This window comes from Ylistrum balloti, unplaced genomic scaffold, assembly GCF_031769215.1.
Source record: "Ylistrum balloti isolate Yb309-2 unplaced genomic scaffold, AGI_CSIRO_Ybal_v1 Utg370136, whole genome shotgun sequence".
NCBI classification, from domain to species: Eukaryota; Metazoa; Mollusca; class Bivalvia; order Pectinida; family Pectinidae; genus Ylistrum; species Ylistrum balloti.
The window spans coordinates 706,670-722,878 of record NW_026782145.1 but is presented as its reverse complement, the minus strand read 5'-3'; the positions used below and the strand labels follow the sequence as shown (position 1 = coordinate 722,878).

Below are 16,209 nucleotides of genomic sequence, written 5' to 3'. Positions count from 1 at the left end.
AGATCTGTTAAAGAAATGTACAGAGATATGGGCTATGAGTTATTGAAATTTAGACATACAGAGCATTGAGTAAGTGTGCAGATATACGGGCTGTGAGTTATTAAACTTAAGACATACAGAGCATTGAGTAACTGCGCAGATGTATGGGCTGTGAGTTATTAAACTTAAGACATACAGAGCATTGAGTAACTGCGCAGATGTATGGGCTGTGAGTTATTAAACTTAAGACATACAGAGCATTGAGTAACTGCGTAGATGTATGGGCTGTGAGTTATTAAACTTAAGACATACAGAGCATTGAGTAACTGCGCAGATATACGGGCTGTGAGTTATTAAACTTAAGACATACAGAGCATTGAGTAACTGCGCAGATGTATGGGCTGTGAGTTATTAAACTTAAGACATACAGAGCATTGAGTAACTGTGCAGATGTATGGGCTGTGAGTTATTAAACTTAAGACATACAGAGCATTGAGTAACTGCGTAGATGTATGGGCTGTGAGTTATTAAACTTAAGACATACAGAGCATTGAGTAACTGCGCAGATGTATGGGCTGTGAGTTAAATGTATTCTTGTGTAATATTTATCACATAATTAGCCTGCCACATAATGCAGTCAAGTCAAATATTGTTTGACAAATGTATACAAATGACCTCACATTTCCTAATTTGTCAGAGTGAAAAATGTAAGGTTGTAAATCATCTGATATTTTAATTATCTTCTGCGTAAACAAGATTTTTTGCTCTTTATGTTTTCATGACTTTGAGGTATGTCATAAATAGAATCTTATACTCATGCCTGTATAAAGCAGACTTGTGACAAATTACTGAACTAGACCTTTGGTTTTATATCAACACTCCATTGATCATTCTCTATACACTGAGTGTGCAATAATCCGGATGTCAATTGTCCAGAAAAATCACATTCTGGATGTAAATATCAGGGAACAAATTTAAGTAACATTATTTGCACTCACAGGACTGGTAATTCAAATTCCAGTTTTGGAAATAGAACATTGCTGTAGTTGTTGTACAATTGTGCATCTACAAACTAGTTCTTGCTTCTTACCGCACTGTCTAATTATAACCAGTTTGTTAATTTTATGATATAAAGATTGATGTTCACTTCAATTCATTTAAACTAGGTGAGATAAATTGAGAACAAGATTTCCTGAGGTGTGCTTTTTGGCATGAACTGCTTTTAAATACAGAAATGATGTCCATTTTGTTAATTCTTGAATTTTAAGATGACGATTTCAAATATGTCGAGTTTCTAGACACATTCCAATAACGACTAACTATTTAAAGGGGTATTCCTGTAAATTTGATGTACATACAGCTGAGAAAGTAGTTGACAACTCTGTAATGGATACCACTTGTATTTAGTATCATCAACATGAACACAGTTAATTTATCAGTAGACACTATCTAATTAATTGAAACTTAATTCACTGCTTTTTCATTGAGAGGGCAGACTAAAAAAATCTAGTGGAATGTTGTTAATGTTATTGGATGTCCTAACTAGATTGTATGCCTGTATGATGATAGTTAATGTCAGAAACAGAGAGTGAAGGTCGTGCTGGAAACGTAAAATTCAAGTCGTGATGACGTTCCAAACATGTGCAAAGCACGTAAAAACCTTCTCATGTTTCAACGTTACAAAGTAAAATTCAGTTTTGAAAGAAGTTCTTGTTTTCGTGTCCATACATCAACTTTGCCAGCTGTCCATTTACAGTCATTAGTGATTATAGTCACCTGAATAATTTACAGTTGGTTGTTTAGGTATGTCAGGTGGCAGGTTTATGTAGTTGACAAACCTGTAACATAAAACTAATTAAAAAAGTATTGTCAGGGCAATCACCACAACATCAATAACAATAGATAATATACTGAAGGCCGGTAGCTCGCACATAAACCACTGTCCACACATACTATGTTTAAGGGTAACCTGTACATTAAAGGGAGACAATTCCACATAGAATGTTGAAGAAAATAAGGTAATTCCAACATTTGAGGTGATATACAGAAATAAATAATTGATTCACATGTTTAACTTATAAAGTGACATGTTCTTTTAATTAACAAAGATGACATATACCCTAAAATCCATGTCAGTAATTAATTTTCATGTGTATAATGTGTAAGGTGCATATACCCTTAAATCCATGTCAGTAATTAATTTTCATGTGTATAATGTGTAAGGTGACATATACCCTTAAATCCATGTCAGTAATTAATTTTCATGTGTATAATGTGTAAGGTGACATATACCCTTAAATCCATGTCAGTAATTAATTTTCATGTGTATAATGTGTAAGGTGACATATACCCTTAAATCCATGTCAGTAATTAATTTTCATGTGTATAATGTGTAAGGTGACATATACCCTTAAATCCATGTCAGTAATTAATTTTCATGTGTATAATGTGTAAGGTGACATATACCCTTAAATCTATGTCATTAATTAATTTTCATGTGTATAATATGTAAGGTGCTGTTTAACCAAGTCCTTTAAGGAAACAATTGGCTGTTAAATGGCCAAAAAATCCTTGGTACTGAAAAAATTAAGAACAAGACGGTGCTAGATGTAAGTAGAATATCCTGGTCTGTCGTGTATGAGGGGTAGCATTTTTATGGTACTTTTGACCCTCGTATATCACTACAAGGTCTAGGAGCAAGAGGAGCTCTTCATTTTACGAGTGGGAGGTGAGAAGCACTTTGAACTTGCGACATTCATAAGGAGGGTATTTTATTTAGACACTTTTACGTCAAGGGAAGTCATCAGCAGTGTCAGTTACTGGGTTGATTTATTATAAATATATTGGTGACGATACTCCTGTTATAAAGTGTCAATATTAGAATTCAAAATATTTCTTAGCTGCGGTTTCTTCAGATCCCTGGAAAAGTTTTTGATAGAATAGACATTGAAAGTTTCAAAATATATATTCTATTAATTAAATTAAATTTTATTTATTCTACAACAACTGTGAAACAAGTTTTTCCAACTTACATTAATCACTCTTGTTGGTATGAATGAAAGCATGCAAGTTGTCTTACACACACATCCGTTTTGGGAATCAAACCCAGAGCATCTAGGTGAAAGGCAAGTGTGTTACTCTGCGTCACCCCATCACCCACTCATTCTTCTGTGTGTTTCTGTAGTTTTTGCTTTTCTAATTGATTTCTCCTACATTGATAATGCTGAAGGAAACAAAATGTGTTCAACAATTTGTTTAAACATATTTATTTGTTAGATATGCATGTAGTTCAAAGACATCAAAAACAGATTTTGTAAACTTAGAAATTGATGCTGATTTTTTCTTACTTTTGTGTAATTCTGATGCATGTTAATTTATCATTCAAATTGTTTATAAAGTTCCGTGATTTACTTAAACAGTAATTGTATATTGATCTGAAAACTTTTATTTCTAATGTGGTTTTTGTTCTTTTAATCTTTCTCCGTTAGGTGAGGATGGACCATCAGAAGAGGATAAAGAACACTACGATCGTGCTGCAGAAAAACATCGCCATGCTCACAGTCGTAAGAAACGGTCAATTTCTATCGAGCGTCACATTGAGGCAATGGTGGTGGTGGATCCAGCTATGGTGGAATATTATAAAAATGAAGATGTGAAGACTTACGTCCTCACCATCATGAACATGGTACTTACACAGCTGCACTGAGTGTCAGAAAATGTAGATACAAATTAATTCTACTTTTAATAGTTTTAGAATTTTTGATTTGTTGGGAAAATTTCATCATTTTGTCTCCCTATTTCTTGTTGAGAAATGCCTCCAGATTGGTAAGAATCTTCAATGGGTAGTCTTGATAAAATTTACTCGTAATTTAGAATGGCCTAATGCCAACAAAATAGTTCAGAATTAAATGAGTGGTGATTTATCCACAATTTGTTTTCATGAGTCCATTTGAACTTGATAACCAATCACCAGGCATACTAAGTCTTAAACACATTTGACTTAAGGTTATTGTACAAAGAATTAGAATATTTTCCAATGAGATCATGATTGCAAGCAATACGAGACAAATAAAACACACTGTAAATTTCATAAGTAAATGGTTTTAGGATCGATTACTGATTGATATGTCACTACCGCCACTTCCTCTATTGTGTCTAAACTGTTGAAAAGAAACCTATTTGAAAACATGTACAGCTGTTGGTAATTATAAATGTATGTGCGTAAGGGTTTATTTCGGGTTTTACAGTGTCTTGAAATTAAAATTCTGGCCATCACCTGTTTTTTGGGAAAAGTCTAGCATTTGTCACATTTCTTGCAAGAAGCTTTAAATGAAATTTGTTTTTTTGTACAAAACATTAAATTAAACAGAAAATTGGATTTGACATTAATTGTGTTAAATCTGCTGTGTGCATTTCCTGTAAAAGCCAGGCAGAAAAATGAGTTTTTTCACAAAAGCTAATATGTCAGTAACACATTCAGTTGAAATTTATAGGCAAAACAAGGTATATTATTATAAATAAATAAAATAGATACCTAGGCTCAGTTTTCAGAAGGCATTAAAAAAACAGTTTACAGTCTTAACTTAAAATTTTGCATAGAAAAAGCATAGAATTTTGTATGGCCATGAAATTCTTCCAGTAAATATAGTCTGTGATAACTACAGGTAATGGTCATCGGTAGGTTGTCATACTGGCGTTAAATTTCTCTAATTAAATGTGAACTATTTATAGCAATGAAAGGAAAGTGGACTGTCTTAAACCTTAAATATTTATTTCTCTGTATTATAGGTATTATAAGCGGTTGCTGTTATCAAGATTTAGATATATATGATAAAAATGGTAGTCATGTAGTAATGTAATTGAACATGGACTTTTAAAATGATTTCATAGTTGCAAACAAAAACCTAAACTCTTTTGAAATCTAGTGTTTCCTAAAAATCAGAAGTAAGAAGGAAGAGATAGACATCCTTTAACTCTCTTTGCTTTTAATTCTTCTTCAGAACCATAACTGTCAGAAGCAATGATTGAAAGATTTAGACTTTTATACAGAAAAAATAATCTTCCCCAAAACCAAATGGTGTATAAGATAAATTCTCTCGTCTTCAAATGAACAATTTCTTATTTTCAAAACAAGATGTTTCTGTTGAAAATTCAAGCAGACAGCGGAATGTAAAGAGATTATGCCATACTATGTGAGCTGTAAAAGGAAGAACTTATGTGTTGTGATCTTTCAAAACTTGACCCTGCTATTAAATCAACTTGACAGAGCATATGCACCACGACATTACAGATCTACTCTCATTAAGGAATTGAATTGCCCATGTATATCAAGTTCTGGGTAATTTTACCTATGGTAATAATAGACAATTTACAGCTTACCTGTTTCTTGTCTGTAATTTAAAACTTTAAAAACAATGATGCTATCAGTCGAGAGCAGGTTTGTTTACACATGATTGCTACTTGTCACAATACATACGTGTCATTTCAATTACAGCTATAATATTCACCTTGTAATGAAATGACATAGTGAAGTGAAATTCATGATGATAATTTAAAAAGGAGGCAATGATATGTGACAATTTAAAATCTGTACAAGGTCTAATGATACAAAAATTATGCTAATTGATTTATGTAAACTAGTCCTAATTAGAGTAATTGAAAAATTATTAAAGTATTTATAAGTGCATGACATGTGCATGTTACTTAGCTTGTCCCTGTGGGTTTTAATGACCTGTCTAGCTATCACATGAGTCCATGCCTATTTACCTGTATGTTAGTGTATCTGTGTGTTTGAGTTATTGCTCTCTCTTATCCACATAGCTGTTATACAACACAAGAGTAATTGTCTTTTGATCAATATTTATTTTATGTATACCAAAAAGAATTAAAAAGAAATTTTATTTGGAATTCTGCCATAACTTGACCTCAATTTTTTTTTTTTTTTTGCAATGTAAACACTCAAAGATGTAATACGTGTGCCCTATTCACCACACCAAATTGGATTTAGTTCAGTAGTGCGTCTTGGTGCATTTGTGCCAAATTATCCCATCACAGGAAAATAAAATGTATCTTTCAACAGGAATTGCGTGACATTATAAACAGGTCTGTGTTTATTCGGCAGTAAATTACTTTTTTATGCATTTTACTTGTACAATGAAATCAGGGACAGATTGTATTTAAACTTATAATTTTATTTAAAGATTTTGGAAAGAGTTCTTTTGTTGTTGCTTCATATAAAACCAGATCTCCTGTTGTTACTTGTGTTGATAGACTCCATTGTGATTTCTCTGTGTAAAAAAAGGAAATGCTTGATACCTGTGAGTCATACTAGCTTAATGTTTTACCTGTACACTAAAGATGTCTTGTTATCTTCTTGTCAGCAAATCTAAGCCTAGAATTGTGTTGTCAGTTATATTAAGACAAAGGCAAAGGTGAAATGAGTTAAGATTGCATGTGCAAGGAAATAGACATTGTATGTGAAAAAATATTGCTAACCTTTCCTTCTTAGATGTAGTCGAGATACATCAGCATTACGTAGTGAGAACTCTTAAAGAAATTGTTGTTCTTATCCACTCTCTGACAAGGAATTTAAAGAAAATTGCATTGAAATATTAGTTGAGGCGTAAAGCTACAGACCTTTAACACAAATAGGTAATAATTAGTACACACTATTGTCTCTTAGAATTTCTTAATTCTTCTTTCTCCATATTATGATTGTTGATGTCCAGGTGTGCTTCCTATTTTTTCGTTACATACAATTAAGTCCAGGTGTAACATACACCTGTTAAAGTTATATGCTAATTACAGTCTGGTTCAAATAAAAATTGATGTTAGAATTATGTGGAGGAAGGCATCTGGGCAGAGTGAATCAAGATTTTACTCAGCTTGGATAAAAAAAAAAATCAATTTTATTCAGAATGTCTTCCATATTTTCATATTTTGTGATAATTTTAGTCTCCAGAATATTTTATCTGATCGATGAATATGTATCCTTAAGTTATAAATTTGAGGAATATGTTATATGGATATGGTAGAAGCTTAAGTATCTAACTTAGACAGATGAGGAATGTTTGAGATATTGAATTACTTACAATGATGAATTGGATTAATATATATAAGAGGGCTACAACAGGTGCCCCTGTCAATTAATATTACCAGATGCTAATTTAATGTTTTCTAATGAATTTGAATGCTATATAAAACTTTTCAGGCATATAATACATAAATCCTAGGCAAATTACTTACCATGGAATGTTGCCAATATAATGAAGAGAGAAGGTTTCTTCTTTTACAACAATTACCATGGAAACAACATTTGCATTTATCTGATGATTTGTAAATCAAACCAGATTATAAATTATAGGTTATGAGATACTGGTATTTATACCTAAACAGTTTTTATTTCTAAATAAGGGAACATTGTTTAATGTGTTTTTCAATAGACCTACAAATTATGACAAGATAAATTTTGTGATCTGTTTGTACTTAATAGCCAATGTTGTAAAAAGAAGGAAAAATGAATGGTATTATTTGTTAAATAGTGTGCAGTTAGGGTTTATGTACCTAGAGCCAAAATGTGGGCCTTCTTTGAGATCTGTTGTCGTATTCCTTCAACATTAGCTGTTTTCCTGTTGGTTTGATCTTTCTTAGCTAGTCAGAAAGTTTTGTACATATTACTGTTTACAGGTGGCGACTCTATTCCATGAAGCTTCTATTGGGAACGCCCTCAACCTTGTGATGGTTCGACTGGTGCTGCTTGAGGATCCACAGGTAGGACACCAATGGTATCACTCTGACCAACACTCTTTGATATCATTCTGGCATATGCTCATTGATATCACTCTGACCAACGAACATTGTTGTCACTCAGACAATGGTCATTGATTACAAACAGATCATTGTTCATTGTTGTTACTTTTACCAGTGGTCATCAATATCTCTTTGACCAACGGTCACTGTTGTCACTTTTACCATTGGTCATTGTTCTAGCTCTGGTCAACACTCATTGATATTGCTATGACCATTGGTCATTGTTATAGCTCTGGTCAACACTCATTGATATCGCTATGACCATTGGTCATTGTTATAGCTCTGGTCAACACTCATTGATATCGCTATGACCATTGGTCATTGTTATAGCTCTGGTCAACACTCATTGATATCGCTATGACCATTGGTCATTGTTATAGCTCTGGTCAACACTCATTGATATCGCTATGACCATTGGTCATTGTTATAGCTCTGGTCAACACTCATTGATATCGCTATGACCATTGGTCATTGTTATAGCTCTGGTCAACACTCATTGATATCGCTATGACCATTGGTCATTGTTGTTGTTCTGAAATAAGATCAGTTATTTACTGTATTTACACCTCCGGAAGTCCATGCCTACTGATAATGAAACCCACAGCTTTAGCTAATACAGCTAACATTTACAACAAGTACAAGTCCAAACTTCCCTCCCCTTCATATTAATCCCTAGGGGATGTCTGGGCTCTGTGGGTTTTTTTCTCCATGAACATGAGCAGACAGGGTCATTTTGAGTCGAGATTCCTGGTAGCAGCTGGTGGCTATCTTACCGAACAACATGCAGGAGATCTGTTTGGGTAAAGTGTCTTACCCAAGGTTGCAACCACATCAGCAGTGATGGGTCCATTTCTGAGCTTTCTATGAAACACAAACTATTGTTAGAGAACAGCAAACATCATCTCTGGGCTTATTGTAATACAATAGGTGTCTAAAGTATAGATGATACATGAACTGTCCATAGTGGCCTAGGTGTCTTAAGTATAGATGATACATAAACTATCCTATGTGGCCTAGGTGTCTCAAGTATAGATGATCCATGAACTGTCCTAAGTGGCCTAGGTGTCTAAAGTATAGATGATACATGAACTATCCTAAGTGGCCTAGGTATCTAAAGTATAGATGATACATAAACTATCCTATGTGGCCTAGGTGTCTAAAGTATAGATGATACATGAACTATCCTAAGTGGCCTAGGTATCTAAAGTATAGATGATACATAAACTATCCTATGTGGCCTAGGTGTCTAAAGTATAGATGATACATGAACTATCCTAAGTGGCCTAGGTATCTAAAGTATAGATGATACATAAACTATCCTATGTGGCCTAGGTGTCTAAAGTATAGATGATACATGAACTATCCTAAGTGGCCTAGGTGTCTAAAGTATAGATGATACATAAACTATCCTATGTGGCCTAGGTGTCTAAAGTATAGATGATACATAAACTATCCTAAGTGGCCTAGGTGTCTAAAGTATAGATAATCCATAAACTGTCCTAAGTGGCCTAGGTGTCTAAAGTATAGATGATCCATAAACTGTCTTAAGTGGCCTAGGTGTCTAAAGTATAGATGATCCATAAACTATCCTATGTGGCCTAGGTGTCTAAAGTATAGATGATACATGAACTATCCTAAGTGGCCTAGGTGTCTTAAGTATAGATGATCCATGAACTATCCTATGTGGCCTAGGTGTCTAAAGTATAGATGATACATAAACTATCCTATGTGGCCTAGGTATCTAAAGTATAGATGATCCATAAACTGTCCTATGTTTCTGAACATCCAAGAGGTTTATTCCAAGGTATTTAACACTATTGATATGCTGATGGCTGTCATTTTAGATTAATGGTTTCTGTCAGTCTTTGTAATGAAAATGTTGATCAAATGCTGAGGTAAAATGCTGTTTTAGCAATGTTTCATAATCCTACTTCAAAGCAAAGACAGAAAACGAATAAGATATAAAAGAGCGAAGAAGAGATAAACTGTGTTTTTTTCATCACAGGAGGATTTGAAGCTGACTCATCATGCAGATAAATCCCTGAGAAGTTTTTGTAAGTGGCAGAAAAAAATGAATTTTAAAGATGACGACCATCCTAACCACCATGATGTAGCCATACTTCTTACCAGGTGAGTCATATGAGGAGCTCTCATTATGATTAAGGAGATCCTACTATAAAATCCTTAATTCTTGTGGGTATTTCATTTTTGCTGATTTTAGGGATCCTTGATTGCTTAATCCACAAATTCACATGTCCACAAATTGTGAAAATATCTGATTTTATAGTAGATTTTGTAAACTACTGAAAACCTATTTCAGGAGAGAAGTACAAGTGTGTTTAAAGTGTAGAGTAATCACCACAAAAACATGCTTAGATTGTGATGAAACTGAAGTAGTCATTTAGCTATTGCCAAATTAAAGAAATGAAAGAGAAAATTAAATTGCCTTTTCTTCTACATCTGAAGCATTTTTCACTCGTCATATATGTTTTATACAGACCTGTAATAACATTTCCAACTAAAGATACCCTCGTCCTCGTTTTTCAGTGTTCAAGTGAGTTTTGGCAGTGCTTGGGATTAATAGGCCTTCCATTTTGCCACAATAAAAAAAACCATGCCAGAAGTTTGAGGCCATTTTAATTGATTACAATTGAAAATATTTCTAGGATGGTTTTCCATTGTAAATATAACAGAGTATGATTATTTGGTGATGTAGAATTATATTGCCTAACTATACACCAGCACAATGCCGTGTGTCAAAGTTTGTAGGTTTTGGGATCTCAGGAGTGATATCTCACAAACAGATGTGAGCTGCATGTTGATGGTACATATATGTCTTTCAGCCGTTTGTACTGCTATCTCAAGTGCAGTGAATTTGGCAACATTACATATATTTTTGTGATTATTGGTCGCTACCACTGCGGGCATCTATTAACGTGTCATCTGTACTTATTTTTGGACTTCATTCAATGCTTTTATTTGATTTATTCTCTAATGCTTTGATTATAAAAAAATTCAATGATAGGTTTTAATCCAGGGGGTTTTCAATATTTTGATGGATCACTTTCATTTAAGAAAACAGATAAAATGAAAATAAGTGAAAACATTATTTCTCCTGGAAATTCGTAAGTAACATTTGACAGTGTGTTATCTATTAGACATTGTGTGTAGATTTTATTGTATTCACAATTAAGTGATAACTGGACGTACAAGTCTTTTGACTTTCAACCGAGTTGAAGCATAATTCAAATTTTTTGTATGTGAAGGACCAAAATCATGTATCCATGTCTACCGTTATTTTTCAAATAAGCTTTACATGGGTTAATGGTGTTTATACCCCAGCTGTATTTCAAGGTTATTTTCAAGGTCAAGTGAACCCTTGACCCAGAATCTGAAGTATATCTGGGTTAGTGTTGGAATTTGACAGATTTTCTAGCCTTCTGACACGGATACTAAAGTACATATTTCTGTTACATAAGAATTGTTTCCTTATACCCACAGAATCAACATCTGTTCACGTATGAATGAGCCGTGCAGCACATTGGGGCTTGCTCAGGTTCCCGGGATCTGTCTACCTCACAAATCCTGTAATATCAATGAGGACACAGGGCTTCCCCTAGCCTACACCGTGGCACATGAGCTCGGACACAAGTAAGACTTTTACTACAGTGAAACTTGGCTTAACTGAATATGACACAGGGCTTCCTCCAAGCTTACATGTGGCACACGAGTTCAGACTACATAAGAATAAAAAAAAATAAAACTTTACTTTAGTTCAACTAGTTAAACTGAATATCACACAGGGCTCCCCCTACACCTTGGCAAACAAACTCAGACACAAGTAAGACATTATTTATCCCTCAACCTAAATTTTTACTACAGTATATTCTGGATAAAATGAATTTAACACTGATCTCTCTGATCTTACCATTGCCAAAATATCATTATATTCTTCAAGGGAAAGTCTGATTTTTAATAGTATATCCTGGCTAACTTTAGTATCCGACTTATCCTGCTCTGGCTACTACATGGTACACAAATCCTAGCTCTGACACAAATTAGATGCTCGGCCACTCTCTGTTATTATTACTTCAATATTCTAATTACCATGACCTGTATCAACTATTGTTTTTACTGGCAATTCTTTTGATGAAAAAATTTAAGTTTACATCAAAATCTGTTAAATCCAAACATATCCACACAGAATGCTTAAAACTTATTAAAAGGTGAGTATTGTTATTGTTCAAATACATTATATCATACATGGCAGATGTAGACTATTCTCAGTTTTAGATATCAAAATCAGAGTATAGAGTAGTTTATGGTGCTGGGTGCCCCTCATTTGTCTAGTCCAATTAGTATAGGGTTCGCCTCCATCATGTTAAATAGCCTTTTGGCCTCGACAGAAATATGCGTCTTGGCACATTTATGTGTCAGGGTACAAAAACGTAGCAGGGACAATACCAATTGGAGGCCACCTATCACGCTAAATTATGGTAGACATGTGTTACTTATATAAGGAGCTATCATAATATGTAGCATCTCTGTTTAAAAAATGAACATATTCTGTTTCTTTGATAAATAACTCATTTTAAGATTACACTGTATCAGGTTTTACAATTTTCTTGTGTATCAAATCACAGTTTATTATAATGTGTTATATAAACTAAATAATTAAAGGTATACACTACAGAGGTTACCTCCCACAGGAAACCACAAGTCTCATCTCTAGCTATTACATAACTTTGTTTCGGGCTCTATTCAGAAAAAAAGATACATCGTTCTTATTTTTGCATGAAAGACTCTTGAGTAAAATATACCGTAAATTTGCTGGTATAATGCGCACTCAGGTATAGTCACAGGTACTTCTTTAAAACATAAAACTTCAACATTTTTATTAAAAAAAAATGGTTTAGAAAATGTGCATGTAAGATTTCTGGTAAATTGGAATGTGTATCATATTGTTTCATCAAAATATTGAAAAAGTATGGTATGTCATGTCAACATTTTATGAACTGTTGAAATGAAAAAGTATTTTTTGCTTTGTCATAAGTCTAGGTCATCCATTTATATAACCTTTTTGACAAAATCCAATAACTTAACTCCTAATAAATAGTTTTAGGACAATTCAGCAAAATTTTAAAGTGTGGTTACGTGAAAGTATATAAGATGATGTTTTTTTTACCCTCAGAATCTGTGTGAGAGTTTTACACTGATGTAGATTGCATTTCAAGTGCTGATATATAACTGATAACTAAAGGAATATCTACCATAATGATGCTTTCTGTATAATGTGTTTCCTTTATAAAATATCTTGTAAAAGTGTGATGTTTCTGAGGTTTGGTTTACAATGAGTTTTGAACGTTGTCTACATCCTTGAAGTAATCACACAGAAGGATAGACTATCAGATCTAGACCGGGGATAAAACAAAATGTCATTCACTTTGATAAATTCAGTACCTTCAGCTTGGTATCATTAAAGATAGGACAAATCTTTTCCCCATTAATTGTATGATAGAATATGTTATCTGTGGCCCCCCCCCCCCCCCCCCCACAGCGAATCTCTGTGTTGGTTATTACAACAGTAATACATTTATCTGAAGTATTGAATTAGAACTATGAATCCCAAATTCTGCTACAAATCAAGGCTTTTTCAAAAAAAATTTTTGGGGGGAAGAGTTAGTGAATATGTGTCATTCTAAATGATAATAGCTTTTAAAAAAAACTCTTGATAGAATTTTGGGAATAATTTGGGTAGCTAAGTGGTGAATTTCTTGCTAACATAGACTCCAATGATTTTATATGTTGGTCTATCGAGTATCTGTTATTAGTCTATCAGTGATAAAAACTACAAATGGAAAAAGATAACAAGGTAAAAACCAAATGTAGATAGGAGTGATCAGAGACCATCTGAATTAATTTGTAGGTTAGGTCAGCTCAGCACTGTCAGCATGCAGGCTTGTTTGCTTAATAGGACCACATGGAACACGCCCAGATATAAAGATCTGACCTAGTATGTTAATGAATCACTTAATTACAACTTCTGTTAAAAGTGTAGGGGGGCTTAGCCGATATTGTGATGGGGTATTACTGGTATATATTGGGACCTGTATGTGGGGGAGCTTGGCAATATCATGATGGGGTAATACTGGTATATATTGGGACCTGTATGTTTGGGGGGAGCTTGGCAATATCGTGATGGGGTATTACTGGTATATATTGGGACCTGTATGTGGGGGGAGCTTGGCAATATCGTGATGGGGTATTACTGGTATATATTGGGACCTAGCTATGAGTATAGGGGTGGACCCTATAGCTATAAAAACAAGAAATGATAGAACAGCCTGGCTACAGCTATAACAAGTCTGAGTGTTAGGTAAGAAATGATAGAACAGCCTGGCTACAGCTATAACATGTCTGAGTGTTGGGTAAGAAATGATAGAACAGCCTGGCTACAGCTATAACATGTCTGCGTGTTAGGTAAGAAATGATAGAACAGCCTGGCTACAGCTATAACATGTCTGAGTGTTGGGTAAGAAATGATAGAACAGCCTGGCTACAGCTATAACATGTCTGAGTGTTGGGTAAGAAATGATAGAACATCCTGGCTACAGCTATAACATGTCTGAGTGTTAGGTAAGAAATGATAGAACAGCCTGGCTACAGCTATAACATGTCTGAGTGTTGGGTAAGAAATGATAGAACAGCCTGGCTACAGCTATAACAAGTCTGAGTGTTAGGTAAGAAATGATAGAACAGCCTGGCTACAGCTATAACATGTCTGAGTGTTGGGTAAGAAATGATAGAACAGCTTGGCTACAGCTATAACATGTCTGAGTGTTGGGTAAGAAATGGTAGAACAGCCTGGCTACAGCTATAACAAGTCTGAGTGTTAGGTAAGAAATGATAGAACAGCCTGGCTACAGCTATAACAAGTCTGAGTGTTAGGTAAGAAATGATAGAACAGCCTGGCTACAGCTATAACATGTCTGAGTGTTGGGTAAGAAATGATAGAACAGCCTGGCTACAGCTATAACATGTCTGCGTGTTAGGTAAGAAATGGTAGAACAGCCTGGCTACAGCTATAACATGTCTGAGTGTTGGGTAAGAAATGATAGAACAGCCTGGCTACAGCTATAACATGTCTGAGTGTTGGGTAAGAAATGATAGAACAGCCTGGCTACAGCTATAACATGTCTGAGTGTTAGGTAAGAAATGATAGAACATCCTGGCTACAGCTATAACAAGTCTGAGTGTTAGGTAAGAAATGATAGAACAGCCTGGCTACAGCTATAACATGTCTGAGTGTTAGGTAAGAAATGGTAGAACAGCCTGGCTACAGCTATAACATGTCTGAGTGTTGGGTAAGAAATGATAGAACAGCCTGGCTACAGCTATAACATGTCTGAGTGTAGAACAGCCTGGCTACAGCTATAACATGTCTGAGTGTTAGGTAAGAAATGATAGAACAGCCTGGCTACAGCTATAACATGTCTGAGTGTAGAACAGCCTGGCTACAGCTATAACATGTCTGAGTGTTAGGTAAGAAATGATAGAACAGCCTGGCTACAGCTATAACATGTCTGAGTGTTAGGTAAGAAATGGTAGAACAGCCTGGCTACAGCTATAACATATCTGAGTGTTGGGTAAGAAATGATAGAACAGCCTGGCTACAGCTATAACATGTCTGAGTGTAGAACAGCCTGGCTACAGCTATAACAAGTCTGAGTGTTAGGTAAGAAATGATAGAACAGCCTGGCTACAGCTATAACAAGTCTGAGTGTTAGGTAAGAAATGATAGAACAGCCTGGCTACAGCTATAACAAGTCTGAGGGTTAGGTAAGCCTGGCTACAGCTACAACAAGTCTGAGTGTAGAACAGCCTGGCTACAGCTACAACAAGTCTGAGTGTAGAACAGCCTGGCTACAGCTATAACATGTCTGAGTGTAGAACAGCCTGGCTACAGCTATAACATGTCTGAGTGTAGAACAGCCTGGCTACAGATATAACATGTCTGAGTGTAGAACAGCCTGGCTACAGCTACAACAAGTCTGAGTGTAGAACAGCCTGGCTACAGCTATAACATGTCTGAGTGTAGAACAGTCTGGCTACAGCTATAACATGTCTGAGTGTAGAACAGCCTGGCTACAGATATAACAAGTCTGAGGGTTAAGTGAGAAGTGAAAACAAGCATGTGGGTTTACATAATGAATGATGGAACTACCTAGATACAGCTGAAGAATGAGAAAGCATCAAGGTTATGACAAAAATGTCAGGTTTACATCCAAAATATCTTGTCAATGTTTCACAGTGACATATGTTGTGGGAAGGGATTCTGTTGTAATGCCAGGCTATGTTATGGTCTATTGAGGTTGTACAGATGTGATGGTCCTCCAGGTGGCAGCACTGTCAGTCTATAAT

At 34.9% G+C, this 16,209-nt stretch overlaps 1 protein-coding gene across 1 annotated transcript in view; it reads left to right on the top strand.

Moving 5' to 3' along the window:
* LOC132550624 (A disintegrin and metalloproteinase with thrombospondin motifs 7-like) overlaps positions 1-16,209 on the top strand; it is a 59,517-nt gene that overhangs the window by 25,032 nt on the left and 18,276 nt on the right. The window contains exons 4-7 of the mRNA XM_060214715.1: positions 3,468-3,664; positions 7,666-7,749; positions 9,794-9,918; positions 11,290-11,439. Of these exons, the coding sequence (XP_060070698.1) occupies positions 3,468-3,664; positions 7,666-7,749; positions 9,794-9,918; positions 11,290-11,439 (556 nt within the window). The remainder of the gene's footprint in view (positions 1-3,467; positions 3,665-7,665; positions 7,750-9,793; positions 9,919-11,289; positions 11,440-16,209) is intronic.